The sequence below is a fragment of the Neodiprion fabricii genome, chromosome 2 (assembly GCF_021155785.1).
Source record: "Neodiprion fabricii isolate iyNeoFabr1 chromosome 2, iyNeoFabr1.1, whole genome shotgun sequence".
NCBI classification, from domain to species: Eukaryota; Metazoa; Arthropoda; class Insecta; order Hymenoptera; family Diprionidae; genus Neodiprion; species Neodiprion fabricii.
Genome location: NC_060240.1, coordinates 6,245,449 through 6,260,770, shown reverse-complemented (window position 1 = coordinate 6,260,770; position 15,322 = coordinate 6,245,449). Strand labels below are relative to the sequence as shown.

The 15,322-nt window shown below is 44.0% G+C and overlaps 2 protein-coding genes across 15 annotated transcripts; one reads left to right on the top strand and one right to left on the bottom strand.

Moving 5' to 3' along the window:
* The first annotated feature begins 476 nt into the window (after positions 1 to 476).
* On the top strand, positions 477 to 4,489 carry LOC124175041 (coiled-coil domain-containing protein 102A). 3 transcript variants are annotated; one of them, XM_046554872.1, is made up of 7 exons: positions 477 to 812; positions 997 to 1,742; positions 1,843 to 2,068; positions 2,162 to 2,371; positions 2,475 to 2,749; positions 3,007 to 3,145; positions 3,580 to 4,489. In XM_046554872.1, exons 1-6 carry the CDS (start codon positions 768 to 770, stop codon positions 3,113 to 3,115), a joined length of 1,611 nt encoding a protein of 536 aa, XP_046410828.1. In that variant the 5' UTR covers positions 477 to 767; the 3' UTR covers positions 3,116 to 3,145; positions 3,580 to 4,489. The 3 variants fall into 3 exon arrangements, with proteins under 3 accessions (XP_046410828.1, XP_046410826.1, XP_046410827.1); XM_046554870.1 differs by having other exon boundaries at positions 478 to 832; XM_046554871.1 differs by lacking the exon at positions 3,007 to 3,145 and having other exon boundaries at positions 478 to 832.
* LOC124175040 (uncharacterized PE-PGRS family protein PE_PGRS54-like) lies at positions 3,925 to 13,600 on the bottom strand. Of its 12 annotated transcripts, XM_046554866.1 has the most exons (9): positions 13,457 to 13,600; positions 12,446 to 12,544; positions 12,009 to 12,164; positions 10,840 to 11,221; positions 10,643 to 10,762; positions 9,874 to 10,494; positions 9,760 to 9,822; positions 8,110 to 9,498; positions 3,925 to 8,004 (listed from the first exon to the last, which is right to left on the bottom strand). In XM_046554866.1, the coding sequence occupies exons 1-9, from the start codon at positions 13,541 to 13,543 to the stop codon at positions 5,681 to 5,683; spliced, it is 5,241 nt and encodes a 1,746-aa protein (XP_046410822.1). In that variant the 5' UTR covers positions 13,544 to 13,600; the 3' UTR covers positions 3,925 to 5,680. The 12 variants fall into 12 exon arrangements, with proteins under 12 accessions (XP_046410822.1, XP_046410815.1, XP_046410817.1 ...); XM_046554859.1 differs by having other exon boundaries at positions 3,925 to 7,761; positions 7,816 to 8,004; positions 8,110 to 10,494; XM_046554861.1 differs by having other exon boundaries at positions 8,110 to 8,739; positions 8,845 to 10,494.
* Between the last annotated feature and the right edge of the window lie 1,722 nt (positions 13,601 to 15,322).

The following is a 15,322-nucleotide window of genomic DNA, read 5'->3' as shown; positions in this document are numbered from 1 at the left end:
CGCACGACGATTTTAGGTTGTCACACCAAAGCCCGTAAAGGCAACCGTCTTTATATTCTTCAGTCAACGCTACAGGCGTCCATTTTAATAATGAGTTAATAATTTGTGTAGCGCTACCACAGCGCTACTCATACCGATTTCCGTCTCTCTCTTAGGGAGTTCTATACAACGGCAGATGATAGGACACACCCAGATTTCAAAAGATTCACTATATCGCTTACGCGCAATATAGGGTGTGCTCCACCATTAGCTGGCAGCACTAAAAACACCCTAGGATAAAAGCTAATATCGGAACGCACCGATAACGATGCGTGATACCAGAGTACTCGTCACTGGTGATACTCTGTGATTCTAATTTAGGGTGCATTCTGATATTATCTCAGAGTGCTATAAACAATTTATTATCTCTTTTGCTCTCTTCTCTCTTCTATCCTAGGGAGTTTTTCGCGCTGCCAGAAAGTTTCGGAACGCACCCTGACGTATTAATAATTTTTACCAAGCTTTTGTCATTGTGTTGTTTTCGTTACGTTTATTGTAAATAATAAAAGTTTGTCTGTACTTTGCGCAAAGGCGTCCGATCGTAGTTAATATTCTGCGCATTCATCAGTGCTACTAGAAAATAAATATCGAATCAGAATGAAGTTTACATGAAATACTATTCAGTGTAGTAATCCATTCGAAAACCTCATGGAATAGGTTAACCTGCTGACTCCCAATGGCACAATCAACAGCTAGTGGAACGTCATCCCGTCGAATTGTTAGGGAACATGATGTTTCTGTTAGCTCATCGAGTTCTCCTCGCTACGCAGACAGTGAGTGGGAAACCAAAGAGGTACCTTTAAAATTTTAACTGTGATGATTCGTCGCGTGTCTCTGTATTTAATTAGTACAGTGAACATGAATTTATCTACTATAGAATTTGTCTCGATAGAATTTGAGTTGAAAAAACTCAATCAATTTCAAGACAATTTTAATCACGTTTTAAAATATGTATAGGCTTTGCGACAAAGGGAACTTGAGGAAGCACGAGCACGAGCGGCTCAAATGGAAAAAACAATGCGTTGGTGGTCGGATTGTACGGCGAACTGGCGTGAAAAATGGAGCAAGGTGCGCAATGAAAGAAACAAAGCAAGGGAAGAGGCTAAATTGCTGAGAAGCAAGCTGGAAGTAGCATTGAAAGATGCGAACACATTCAAGCATGAGAAACAAGACATCGAATTGCAGAATGAGCAGCTTAAAAAAGAAATGGAGAACATACACATGATACTTTTGAAACACGCTGGACAATTTGATCAGCAAATAATCAACATCTTAGAGTCTGATCCTCGACTCAGAGATGCGCTTGGAGTTGACGAGCTCTTGGAAGTATACAATAACGTTCAACAGACTGAAAAAATGGTCCCGATATTGAATCAGAAAGATTTATTTGTGCATGCAAACTCTGCTGAAGAGCCAAGTTCTAAATCTGATATGGATGCAGCAGTGCAAGACAGAGATATAGAGGAATATGTTTTGCAAGGTGCTGTGCCTAAACATGCTGTAGAATTGTACAAAGAAAGTTCAATCGATACTTTGGATAGGGATATGATGAAGCTTGTCGGCGAGACCAATGCAATGCAAGATAAATTAGATAAACGACAATCTGTTATTGATGCTAGCGATGAAGAATTTCTGATGCAGAAAATGTCCATGCTGCATTTAAGACTCGAAGAGGCAACAAAAACTATATCTGCCGAACGAGAGTAAGTACAAATTTACTGCTACTAATAAGTAGGAAAACGTATCTGTTTTATGAGTCCTCGGATCATTACATATTCGCTTAATTATTGTATTATTTTCAAGAGAAAAGTCGTCGCTCCATCGGGGAATGGAAAAACTCAGATCAGAAGTAACGCAACTCAGAGAACGGTGTGAAGAATTAGAAGAAAGTAGAACTGAAGTTACCAGAGAACTATTGGCATTGAAGGACAGATTTCAAAGTGAACTCAGTGCTGCACAAGCGGATCTCATTGACGAGGCAACAAATCGTGAAGGCATGGATCGTCGTCTATCAGATCTGCGAACTGAAGTTAGTCCACAGATTTAGAATATCAATTGAACGTTAAATAATATTTGAGTAATATAGCGCTAAACTTGATTTAAAAAATTGTATCAATTCTAGTTGGAGAGACTGCAAGCAGAAAATGCTGCAGAATGGGGTAAACGGGAACGGTTAGAGACTGAGAAAATTTCTCTTGATCGTGAGAATAAACAACTCAGGAATGAGTTACGCGATATGCAGGAAAGAGTGGAGTCGCGACGAGGTCGACCTGTTTCTGCGTCTGACACGGATGTCAGGCAAATTCAACAAGAGTTATTGGATCGCAACAAGGTAAATTAAAAATTAAATATTCATTTGCACAGAAAGATCTGAATCGACATAGAACTTGCTTTACAATTGATTTCTGTTAACGCTGTGTATTGAATTTCGATAGGAGGTGTTAGACCTTAAGCATTCACATTCAAAACTGAAAAAAATGCTTGCTGAGAAAACGACTGAATTGTCGCACGCTTTGAGACGATCAGAACAATACGAAACCGAAGTGAAAAGGGTGCGAGCTAGGGTGGAAGAATTGAAAAAAGAACTAGCTTCGGCACAAGACGAGCTAGATACCGCTTCTAACAATGTTCGCAGGCTTCAAAGGGCCAATGAAGATCTTTCAGAACAACTAGGCTCAGCAAACGTCCAATTAGAGCATTTCAAAAACAGGTAATGATAACAAAATGATAATAAATGATATTTAAAAAATATTGTGCTTTTATCTTTGTGCCTCCAAATTTCAATCTTGACGATTCTTCTTGGAAATTCTTATTAACCATGGTATTAACAAGCAAACTTTTCAAGTAAATCTTACGTTTCTGATATTAACACTGCTTTTTTCTATGAAAGACATTTTTTAACCATCATTATTAGGTAAGTATACAGCTTTATTCTGTACGTAGACTAATTTATATTACTATTAACAGTTCTGAAACATGTGACGATGAATTAACTGAAATAGAAGAAGATAAATTAGTGGATGGTATAGTGGACCATACCGCATCCATATGTCCTAATTCAGTTTCTGCAGATTAACAAACTTGTGAGGAATAAAGGTTGTGCAAGGCAAGTTTACTTTAAGCCTGAATAAACAAATGTTAAATCATTAAACGTCACTCGTGCGTTTATTTTCCTTTTGTTTTGATTGCTTGTCTGAATAAGATTCCTATTTTTTTAACAATGGTTTTGTTACCAAGTTTGCAAAGTACAGTATTGGGACTCGAAATATCATGATATAGAACTGCATAAAATTGAAGATTTTTATTCAAATATTCAGGAATTTCTAAAGTATTGTCGAGAAATAATAAACAATAAAGTATACATGAAAGTAAGAATCGTTTCAAAACCTCTGCCATATACAATTATTATTGTGATTTTTTGAATTTGTTTCTTACCTCTGAATCCGTTTGGGGATGAACCAGTCTTACGTATCTCACCCAAGTTCCCAATTGGATGTAAGTTTATGTACGTAATTTATAACGATGAATTTTTATTTGCAGATTACGTACATCAACAGGCATAATATCTATTCACCGTAGCACCAACATTTCTCACAATTTCAGTGACGAAGATGTCAATGACTTTTAAACAGTATCCTGTAAATCTGTACAAATGTAAACACAATGCACGATTTTATTTTAGTTACAGACTGAAAGAGTAAAGATAATAGTATGTTGAAAAATGATTAAGATGCTGCCACGTAATTTAATTAGCATTATGATTTACGATAGAGACAAATACTCAGCGTGAAATTTTTTATTACTAAATCTTCTGCAGATACTTACCTGAATTTTTGAAAAAATCGACGTTCATATTACACTTTCATAATTTTGTTACGCTGTACATACATGATATAATTACGTTTATTTTTGTACTTGCAATTTTTGTACATTTTATGTTGTTTACGTATACTTATTTAAGTTTTTACCATTTATATAGAATTCTTTACAATTTTGATATGTTGTGTTAAATAATATGATGCATGTACAAGATTTTTTATTACTTTCTGTTTTGTACAATTTGCTGTAAAACAATGATGAATTGTTTGTATTATTTCCATAAAGACTGACGAAAGAAGAATGTGAGATGTTTCCTGGTTATAAGCTCATTATTTTAATAAACCGTATTAACAATATAAAATATACACATGAAATACTTCAAAGCAATAATTTGTGTAACATTGTGAATAATAATTGGATGTGAATATATATATAGGTATATAGCTTATATGTATATGCTGATTAGAATATGATGAAACCATACTTTTGTCTGAATATTTTTGACTCAATTCCCCTACGCATATGGAATCAGTAAAGTGTAGTAGAATAGTTAACGATTCGTAACTTAATTCTGAAGTGAATGGAAAAATCGATGTTAGTTTCAAAATTTAAAATAATATTTTTTCAAAAACGTTGAAAAATATAAAGATAAACAAATTTATCCAACTGTCGTTTTCTTTTTACAATCCAATTTCATGTGCTCATGTTGATAATAAAACGAGAAAAGATTACAAAAACATTACATTGAAAACATCCATCGAAATTGGTGCAATGAAGGGTGCATTCAGAAATTAGCTGGCAGCTCTAAAAACTCCCTACTTACGACAGAGGGAGAAGCTACTTACGAACTCCGCAGCGCACAAAAGATAAAAGGCGGTTGACAGCACTGGGAGCTAATTTCGGAACGCACCCGAGGTATGGTCAACTTGGTATGATTCAATGTTAAAATCGGTTTTTCTGCTCATGCGATTTGTCAGCGATAACTTTTTTTCCATTTCGGAAGACGCCATCTTGTGGCAGAAAACATGCAGTTTTTGAAAACTCGCTTTCAACTTACAAGCCTTTTTCTTTCCGTGTGTTTCACTATAATTCAACACAGTCAACGCATAACTCGATTGGCGCATTGCCGCAACAGTGTAAAGTTTGCAAACCTGCAACAACAGCAAGTGCATTAATCTGAATACATACATTTCGCACCCAGTGCGCGACCGCGTTTCGTCCAAATATTTGATACTCATCCCTTACTCCACCGTCACCCTACGTTCTAATAATTAAAAGGTGCAATCCCGTATGAGACGGTTCACAGAAAAGTGGAACATGATCCACTGATTACGTTGGATATCCGTCCTTCGCTTTTCCGTGATTCGTTTACATGGCACAAGCAACAGGGCCTTGACAGATATTCACTACATTTCCGTTTATGTGCACATATCATAGTGGGAAAATTATGCACGTGCACTGACTCAATCGTTTTTCTTCGTTAGGAATTCATTCGTAATTAAATAATCGGCAGACAAGTAAAGTCAAATACTTGCGGTCTCTCGCGCAACAACATATTGTAACACTATTTCTTTATGTACTTTCAATGATTTAAAAATTAATTCCAGTTAAGAATGATCGGAGAAGTTAAAACGTTAACTATATAGACTAATTCCTTAAAATTAAACGACCCAATCCTCGAGATAAATTTTCCATGTGAATACTTGCGTTACTTGAAGAAGGCAGTGCAATGAATACAAATGTGAATATGTCGACGTTAGGTAAAAGTACACTGAAAGTTTAATATGTGTGTAATAAGTCACGTAGAACTTTAGACAGATTTTCAGCATTTTATTGGACTGCCATCCGGGTTAGTCGGTACTTTTGGTTTACAGACCTTAGTTCGCCCATTAGAGCCGTAAACGATATTGCAGGAGAAAGTGAAATATCCACAGGTGGAGCTTTTTGTGTAGTAACGGTGTTCGTACTTGCGAGCTGTGTCTCTATTGCTTTGTATCTTACCTGCAACGCTGTTGGTGATCGTGTAATAATTAGGCTTACTTGGTGGACTGGGACTAGATCGCAAGTAACTGTTTGGTACTGCGGGTTGTTGGTATCTTCTGCTGTCGTATCTGAAGCGATTACGTGGAGTCTGCAAGGCTCTTGAATGGGCCGCCGCTGATTCCTTGGTACGATTTTCATAAGTTACGTTGTTTTTTCCTGAAGTTAGCGTAAGCGTTTGAGACTGCGAATCTCCATCACCTTCAACTTTTGTATCGCTTCCGGAAATAGACACTACCCTGCCACGGTATCCAGGTGGGATTGTAAATCCTGGTAAAGATTGTCCCGGTTGTAGAATATCGCCCTCATGAAATCCTGTTGAAGAGTCTTGTGTGACACGTGCACCGTATTGTCCGTTCGAAACGTGAGTCTGTTGATATTGATTTGGTTGTTTGCTGCTCACGGTTAAACCACCATCTTTAGACACACTTTCAGATGGGAATACGGTTGGCGTAGAGTCGTAATACTCATCTCCATACTCTTCATCATAATCATCTGAATTTACATTTGTTTGTTCATAATTGTCATCCACTCCTGTGTTTTGCAATGAGCTGCGAGTTGGTACGGGATTGTTATACCGTACTCCAGTTGCCCTCGTTGGATCCGGAGGAGTAAACACTGTATCTGTTTTCTGAACAAGTGGGGATTGTGTTCCGCCGGTCTGTGCTTGTGGTTCGTAATGCTCACCACCACCTTCTTCAAGTGCTGGCAATATTTCGGCTGATTGTAAATTGTTGTCAGGTGTCACTTCTTCGGATGAAATTACGACGGTTGGAAAAGGACTAAACGGTTTGAACAGCTCTGAATTGGAACTCGAAAAGTTGAAAGGTTTCCTAGAAGCAGCAGCCCCTGAACCAGAACCTGCCTGAGCAGCTCCATTGTATGATAAACCATATTTGAACGAGCCTTGTAATTGCGCCTGTGATTGACCTCTGTATGTCCCACTTTGTGCAGAAGCAGTACCACCGCCCAGGAATATTGAAGAATTCGTCTGCGATTGATCATTTTCTTTTTCATAAGGCTGAAAGCCTATTTGGGCCTGGCTCGAGGTGCTGCCTTCACCGTTGGCTTGTGCATCAGCCATGCCGCCTCTGGAAGTCGTTTGTACTTGCGAGTTTGTGCCATGATTCCAGCCGCTACTTTGTGCATCTGATGATGTAGCTCCTGTATTCGAATGCAGCTGTACTTGAGACTGGCTCTTACCACGGCCTCCAGAGCCCTGTGCACTGCTTGTTGCGCCCTGCTTACCACCACTAACTTGAGTCTGAGCACCTTTCGAACCGTCATTGGTACCTGCCTGAGCAGAAAATGATCCGGAACCACTGTAAGTTCCTGAAACTTGAGATTGTGCCGTTCCCTGCCCATACTTTCCTTGAGCTGATGCACTAGCCATCGTCCCAGAATCCGCTTTCTGTACTGAACTCGAAGCTTGCGAATCTGCATCATCATCGGAACCTTGTGATCCAGGTGATGGATAATACTGCGGAGACATAATGTTTTCTTTTTGTGGTAACCCAGCTTCACCTCCATTCTGACCGGACCAATCATTAACATTTTGTTGGCCCGGGTACCACCCAGGTCTGTTTGGTCCTCCAGTACCACCTAGATTACCATCATAATATTCACCTCCTACACCATTGGGAAAATTTCCGGGATATCTTCCTTCTACGCCACTGGGTCCACCACCGGGATACGGTACTCCTCCGACAACACCCCAAGTGCTGCTGGGTCCGCCACCACCGGGGTACGGTACTCCGCCCACCCCACCCCCGGTGCCACCGGGGCCACCACCAGGATACGGTACTCCCCCGACACCACCCCCAGTGCCGCTGGGTCCACCACCACCGGGGTACGGTACTCCGCCTACACCACCCGCCGTACCAGTGGGTCCACCACTACCGGGGTACGGTACTCCGCCTACACCACCCCCGGTGCCACCGGGGCCACCACCAGGATACGGTACTCCCCCGACACCACCCCCGGTGTCACCGGGGCCACCACCTGGATATGGTACTCCCCCGACACCACCCCCAGTGCCGCTGGGTCCACCACCACCGGGGTACCGTACTCCGCCTACACCACCCCCAGTGCCACCGGGTCCACCACCAGGATACGGTGCTCCTCCGACACCACCCCCAGTGCCGCTGGGTCCGCTACCACCGGGATACCGTACTCCGCCTACACCACCCGCCGTACCAGTGGGTCCACCACTACCGGGGTACGGTACTCCGCCTACACCACCCCCGGTGTCACCGGGGCCACCACCCGGATACGGTACTCCTCCGACACCACCCCCAGTGCCGCTGGGTCCACCACCACCGGGGTACCGTACTCCGCCTACACCACCCCCAGTGCCTCCGGGTCCACCACCAGGATACGGTGCTCCTCCGATACCACCCCCAGTGCCGCTGGGTCCACCACCACCGGGGTACCGTACTCCGCCTACACCACCCCCAGTGCCACCGGGTCCCCCACCAGGATACGGTGCTCCTCCGACACCACCCCCAGTGCCGCTGGGTCCACCACCACCGGGGTACCGTACTTCGCCTACACCACCCCCAGTGCCACCGGGTCCACCACCAGGATACGGTGCTCCTCCGACAACACCCCCAGTGCCACCGGGTCCCCCACCAGGATACGGTGCTCCTCCGACACCACCCCCAGTGCCGCTGGGTCCACCACCACCGGGGTACCGTACTCCGCCTACACCACCCCCAGTGCCGCCGGGTCCACCACCAGGATACGGTGCTCCTCCGACACCACCCCCAGTACCGCTGGGTCCACCACTACCGGGGTACGGTACTCCGCCTACACCACCCCCGATGCCACCGGGTCCACCACCAGGATACAGTACTCCTCCGACACCACCCCCAGTGCCGCTGGGTCCACCACCACCGGGGTACGGTACTCCGCCTACACCACCCGCTGTGCCAGTGGGTCCACCACTACCGGGGTACGGTACTCCGCCTACACCACCCCCGGTGCCACCGGGTCCACCACCGGGGTACCGTACTTCACCTACATCACCCCCCGTGCCACCGGGTCCACCACCAGGATACGGTACTCCGCCTACACCACCCCCGGTGCCACCGGGTCCACCACCAGGATACGGTGCTCCTCCGACACCACCCCTAGTGCCACTGGGTCCACCACCACCGGGGTACCGTACTCCGCCTACACCACCCCCAGTGCCTTCGGGTCCACCACCAGGATACGGTGCTCCTCCGATACCACCCCCAGTGCCGCTGGGTCCACCACCACCGGGGTACGGTACTCCGCCTACACCACCCGCTGTGCCAGTGGGTCCACCACTACCGGGGTACGGTACTCCGCCTACACCACCCCCGGTGCCACCGGGTCCACCACCAGGATACGGTGCTCCTCCGACACCACCCCTAGTGCCACTGGGTCCACCACCACCGGGGTACCGTACTCCGCCTACACCACCCCCAGTGCCTTCGGGTCCACCACCAGGATACGGTGCTCCTCCGATACCACCCCCAGTGCCGCTGGGTCCACCACCACCGGGGTACCGTACTCCGCCTACACCACCCCCAGTGCCTCCGGGTCCACCACCAGGATACGGTGCTCCTCCGACACCACCCCCAGTGCCGCTGGGTCCACCACCACCGGGGTACGGTAATCCGCCTACACCAACCCCCGTGCCACCGGGTCCACCACCAGGATACGGTACTCCGCCTACACCACCCCCGGTGCCACCGGGTCCACCACCAGGATACGGTGCTCCTCCGACACCACCCCCAGTGCCGCTGGGTCCACCACCACCGGGGTACGGTACTCCGCCTACACCACCCCCCGTGCCACCGGGTCCACCACCAGGATACGGTACTCCGCCTACACCACCCCCGGTGCCACCGGGTCCACCACCAGGATACGGTGCTCCTCCGACACCACCCCCAGTGCCTCCGGGTCCACCACCAGGATACGGTGCTCCTCCGACACCACCCCCAGTGCCGCTGGGTCCACCACCACCGGGGTACGGTACTCCGCCTACACCACCCCCAGTGCCACTGGGTCCACCACCACCGGGGTACCGTACTCTGCCTACACCACCCCCAGTGCCTCCGGGTCCACCACCAGGATACGGGACTCCTCCGACACCACCCCCAGTGCCGCTGGGTCCGCCATTTGGATACGGTACTCCTCCCACGCCACCCCCAGTGCCTGTAGGTCCACCACCGGGATATGGTACTCCGCCTACACCACCCCAGGTGCCGCTGGATCCGCCACCAGGGTACGGTATTCCTGCTCCTCCTACGCCACCCCCAGTTCCGGTCGATTCGCCACCGGGATACGGTCCTCTTCCTATGCCGCTCCCGGTGTTGCTGTCAGGATGTACACTACTTGTACTACTGGGGCCTCCGCCAGGATATTTACCATTTGGTTGACTGGGCACACCACGTGTTTTGTCACCCGGGTATATTTTAGGCAGCAATAGATTGTCTAACTCATGGTCTACCGTTTGCTGGCCCTCTGGTCCAGGTCCACTAGGTTTCCAACCATTTTTCGGGTTATAATTACCTTCGTAATTGGTTCCACTTGATGGTCTTCCGGTTGGATAGGACCACACAGAACCTAATTTCAAACAAACAAGACAAATCAATTGTCGACATCTTACATTGGAGTAGTTATTCGTAATGCAACAGGTATATTGAATGGGTTGAATCAGCTTGTTTTTCATGAAGCTTCAGTTGGGCAACGCTTCAGACGCGTTTTCAATTACCTTGAGAACCCGTTCCTCCACCTCGACCTGGGTATGTTGGCTGACGATATCCCGGACATTCTTCACAGTCACCCCCACCTGAGGACATACTCTGTGCCTGGCCCATACCATTGGTCCCACCTAAAGCAACCTTACAGTTCAAAAACTGAAAAACCCGTACTCTGCTTAGTGCCAAATAAAGCAAGAAGAAAACTTACTAACAACCGCATGAGATGAATCATGTGTTATTCTGGCTTCGGCTTTTCCTTCCTTTGATTGACCGTCGCCAAAATTTAGATACTGCGATTGAGTTTGTCCACGAAAACGACCTCGAAATGGTGCCTGACGGCGTTGACGCACTGTCAGTTTTGAATTAAGTTGTTCCCGTTCCTCAAGCTGAATTTGTCTCTTTGCACGAGCGTACAGGGGCTTCAAGACAACATCAGCTACACGGTGTGGCACAACGTCGTTCTCGTCTTCTGCAATTTCGTTAAGGAAAGGATCCTCCATATATCCTGGAACGGGTTTTGTTTCCTGGAGCAATACTGCAGATCGTCCTCGGCAAAATTCAACTATACGGCCGCCAGCGAGACGCCAAACCTGATTAAAGTACGTCGTATAGAATTTTGAAGAAAGATTTATCGTTGACTGAGGAAGAGCATATTATATCATCAAAAAAGTCATACGATCACCCTCAGCGACTGGGAATTAAATGTCTCGGGATCACAAAGTGAGCCGTTATAAGAAAAGCGCACCTGACGTAGACATAAAAAATCAACCTTTTAATTCAATATTAACATTTGGAAATACAACCGAAAAATAATTTACTCTGTCAACTGTCATGGTAATCTCAGTCGCGGGTTCGTTATTCTAACTTAGCGCGTAGGAAATGGAAGCGATAAAATGATAATGGTCAACGGTCAAGGACAGACAAAAACTGATTCCACCCGTGCCTGATTTAGATAAGCTATACGCAAGACTAGAAATAAGCTCTTTCTTAGTTTGACCTGATAGCAATTGCACATTGCGTCATAAGGAGAACTGTCAATTTGTTAAATACATCCGACGTTTCTAAAGTAGAGATTTTCAATTAGGGTAACTGTCGAAATACTGATATTACTTTTATCCCATTAGAACAAGAATTAATAATTACTGTTCATCGCTACATTGCACACTAAATGTAATGGCATCGTTTTCCTGTTATTGATTTAGCCGAAGGTAACATAAACTTTCGCAATCACTTCGAAGTTAATGATTCGAACGTACACACGCCCTACGGATAGGTTCATGATACGTTCAACTTTCCGGTTCACCACTCATGAAATAAAGGGCGATTGAACCATCAGCATGTGCTATCGAAAGATCAGTTGCACGCTGTTAGACTTACTTCTATTTTAGTCAGCAATTGTTCCGAGACATAGAGAGTCCTTTGATCAGCGTTGTGGAGCATTTTTTGCCAGAGGTTCAGGCCATTAGAAGAGATGTTTCTCATAGGTTCCAAATAGCACACATTTAACTTTGCGTCCTTGTAGGCAATGTAATGCTAAAATCGATTCATTGATGTGTAAATAACGGCGAAGATGTCAGGTGGGCCTGATTTTGATAGAAGGTCACGGTTTAAACTTAGTCTTTTAATTTTGAAACTGGATCTTGATACTCAAGGTTTGGCGTTGAATGGCAGAGCTGTTCATTAGGCTGTGCAAAACCGAATTTATAGTTGTCATACAATATACAAGTACTGAAGAATTAAATCATATCTGCAAAACCGAAAATCCCTTTTTTGGAACCCATTACCAATTATTTCGCTATATAATATTGTCTTACCGTGTTGTAATCATTGAATGTTCGCTGTTTGCTAGGCCTATAAGGTGTGCCAAGAGTAGTTTGTGGCTGATCAATTGACCGGTCGAACCTTTTCTTTTCCTATTAGATACAATGTTGATTGTCAGTTAATTAGCTCATTAATAGTATCCCTATAAAGGCGCAGGGCTTGAATGACGGGTATTTTTTGGTGTTATATATTTTGACATAGTCTTACATTGAGCTAGATGAAGTAGTACATATTATATTATCGTGAGTCTAGCGTGCAGAAGCTCAACGAATATTTATCATTTCTTATCTCATGACCTTTGATGCTCAAATCTTTCGTCAATCACTTTCTGAATAAAATTAGTGGGTTGCGCTAGATTACAAGGACTAGATTCCTTCGGTTGGCACACGTGCGAACATTTCCTCGCGAAATTTAATTACACATTCAAGGCTTCTGTTTTTAAACATGATAACGAATAACAGGTCATGACTCTGAGTAGACTATGATTAGATGCGTGGAAAGTAATTGGTTGAGATACTGTACAAATACGGTCAAATTGTGCTACAGTGGCGCCTGCTCACATCATCGTTACCACTTCTGTCAATGACCGACTATCAAAATATTACAAGGACATTTGACGATCAGAAAAGATTCTTGTTCTAATTGTAAGACGTTCGGTCACTATATCAAATTGAATCGCTATCGTATTATACATTATGCATTCAATACTTGCATTTAGGTTTATCGAGATAGATGAAGAGAATTTTCATCAACTTAATGATACAAGGGTATGATACAATTCATTGATTCATCGTTATTCTCATCCTCTGTTAATATTTCCGTGTCCACTGATTATGCACATCAAAACCCAAAAATATGAAAAAAAAAATACTACCTCGGATGGTTGTTGAACGGAAGTAACAGAGCAATTTTCTATTTTAGTATTAAACATATTATAATAATGCCGAAAAAAGAGTAAGACTAACGAAAACACAAATTTCATAAAGTTTGTAAAAAAAACTTACGTAATATTTAGCCTGAACCGTCACCAACCCAAAGACGGCGATCAAGACCAGAATGGACCACAAGGGTGGTCCCGGTATCCGCGTCATGGCGACACTCGGGGTCTTGTCTCGAGCTGACTGGACGGCCGGATCAAAACGGATCGAAAGGGACACCGAACACTCTTGGGCCCCACTCCATTCGAGACCGCTGAAACCTCATCCCGTCCCCCCACTAAAATCTCTCCCCTAGAATCTCTCTTCGATAGACCATATCACAGATGTAATTTCAGAGAGCGATTTGTATTTTCAGTGAGTATTGCGCCAAGATCTGATATGGTTTTGAGAACATGGTAAACGAAGTTGCACTTTCCAAATTCCAATATATGCAAAAGGCGTTTGCAATCATTCATGCAATTTGGAAAGATTGTTTGCTCCACGAATTAAGTAAAAAGTAATAAATTGTTGGATCTTCAAAATATAAACTGATTCGTATAATGAGATGCCTTCAAAGTTGAAGGGCTAGTACTATTACTCAGCAAAATCTTCAAAATCTAGTGCAATACCTACAGTAGGTTGAAATGACACAATTCGAATGTAAGAAAATGGTGGCGTAGAAAAAATAGATTACACAATAATTGTTTAAAAATATACCTATTCAGGATGTAAATTCCCTGTCATAAGTTAGTCAAGAAAAATACTGGGCAAGTCAGCCTAAAGCCAGGTCACCGAACATTCTTGGAAACGAATACTAGCAGTACCGCTCTATACTAGCACTTCCATGTTCAGATATAGAATTCTTAGAAAACATATACCTATGTACAGTCCCCGCTTCGCAGAGTCAATCGAGTTAGATTTATTCAAATAGACGTAAATGCGGCTGAAACGAAAACTTCTCCTCTCGGTTTAGTCTATAGTTTACATAAGTTCAACTGAAACCACAAATGCAGGAACTGGAGAACAGTCATAAAACGGAAGGCAAAAGCTTTGAATCAAGATGTCTTGAATACATTTTTACCCCTCCCTTGAACGATTACATTCACACAAACGACTCCGTTGAAATCACAGTTTCTAGTATTTTCTATTGGCAAAAAAAAAAAACAAAAAAAAAACGCCTAGCTCGATACGCGTATCATTGATATATAATATAAAGTTCATAGAATCTCGACCGATATATCTGCTTCGCATCCGACGCACGCTTCTTCCCCTACAACGCCCTAATTATGCATTGCGTACCATTGGCGAAAGACAGCTAGTCGTTGTTTATCTGAGTTCATCGTGACCGCGGCTTTGGGATGGACGAGATATGTAACCGCCCGCGAATGGCATGACATCATCCATATTTAGCTCTCTACAGACTGCGTAGGCCATTTTTGAAATCTTAACAATATATTTCAAGGATACATGACTGGTCTGGAGGGTCAATTACAGATTGATTGATCAAATCAAAAGCTGATACATCTGGAATTCAAGCTTTAACTTACGCTGTGCTGCATGCTAAACAGATAATTGCAATCACCATTGGAATAAGCAAAGATACTTACAACGTAAAATTTGCTTCTTCGCGCTCGCCGTTTTGCTTCTAGATAAACAATTTTCCCCGATGAATACTTCATGCTCTTGTAATGACTCGATGATTTATCGATTCATTAATTTTTTTTCTACTCCATAAGTTTTCACCACAGGTGCACACTTTTGGACGATTTATTTCATCACCGTTCAAGTCAGCAGTGTTGTGGACATGCATCCATATTAGTCCCAGATTTACAGACTGAATGGATCAAATGCCACAACTCGACAAATGCTCACCACTGCAACAAATATATCGAGGCAATAACTTGTCAGACACATCTTGATGAGCATGTAATGAATCCACTTACGTGTTAAGGC

Coding starts and splice junctions, on each gene's coding strand:
- LOC124175041 (XM_046554870.1), top strand. CDS start 716: ATGGCACAATCAACAGCTAGTGGAACGTCATCCCGTCGAATTGTTAGG. Junction 833..996: donor GTGAGTGGGAAACCAAAGAG/GTACCTTTAAAA, acceptor AAATATGTATAG/GCTTTGCGACAAAGGGAACT. Junction 2,372..2,474: donor AGTTATTGGATCGCAACAAG/GTAAATTAAAAA, acceptor GAATTTCGATAG/GAGGTGTTAGACCTTAAGCA.
- LOC124175040 (XM_046554856.1), bottom strand. CDS start 13,543: ATGACGCGGATACCGGGACCACCCTTGTGGTCCATTCTGGTCTTGATC. Junction 12,165..12,445: donor CATTCAATGATTACAACACG/GTAAGACAATAT, acceptor AATCGATTTTAG/CATTACATTGCCTACAAGGA. Junction 11,222..12,008: donor AATTGCTGACTAAAATAGAA/GTAAGTCTAACA, acceptor TACTTTAATCAG/GTTTGGCGTCTCGCTGGCGG.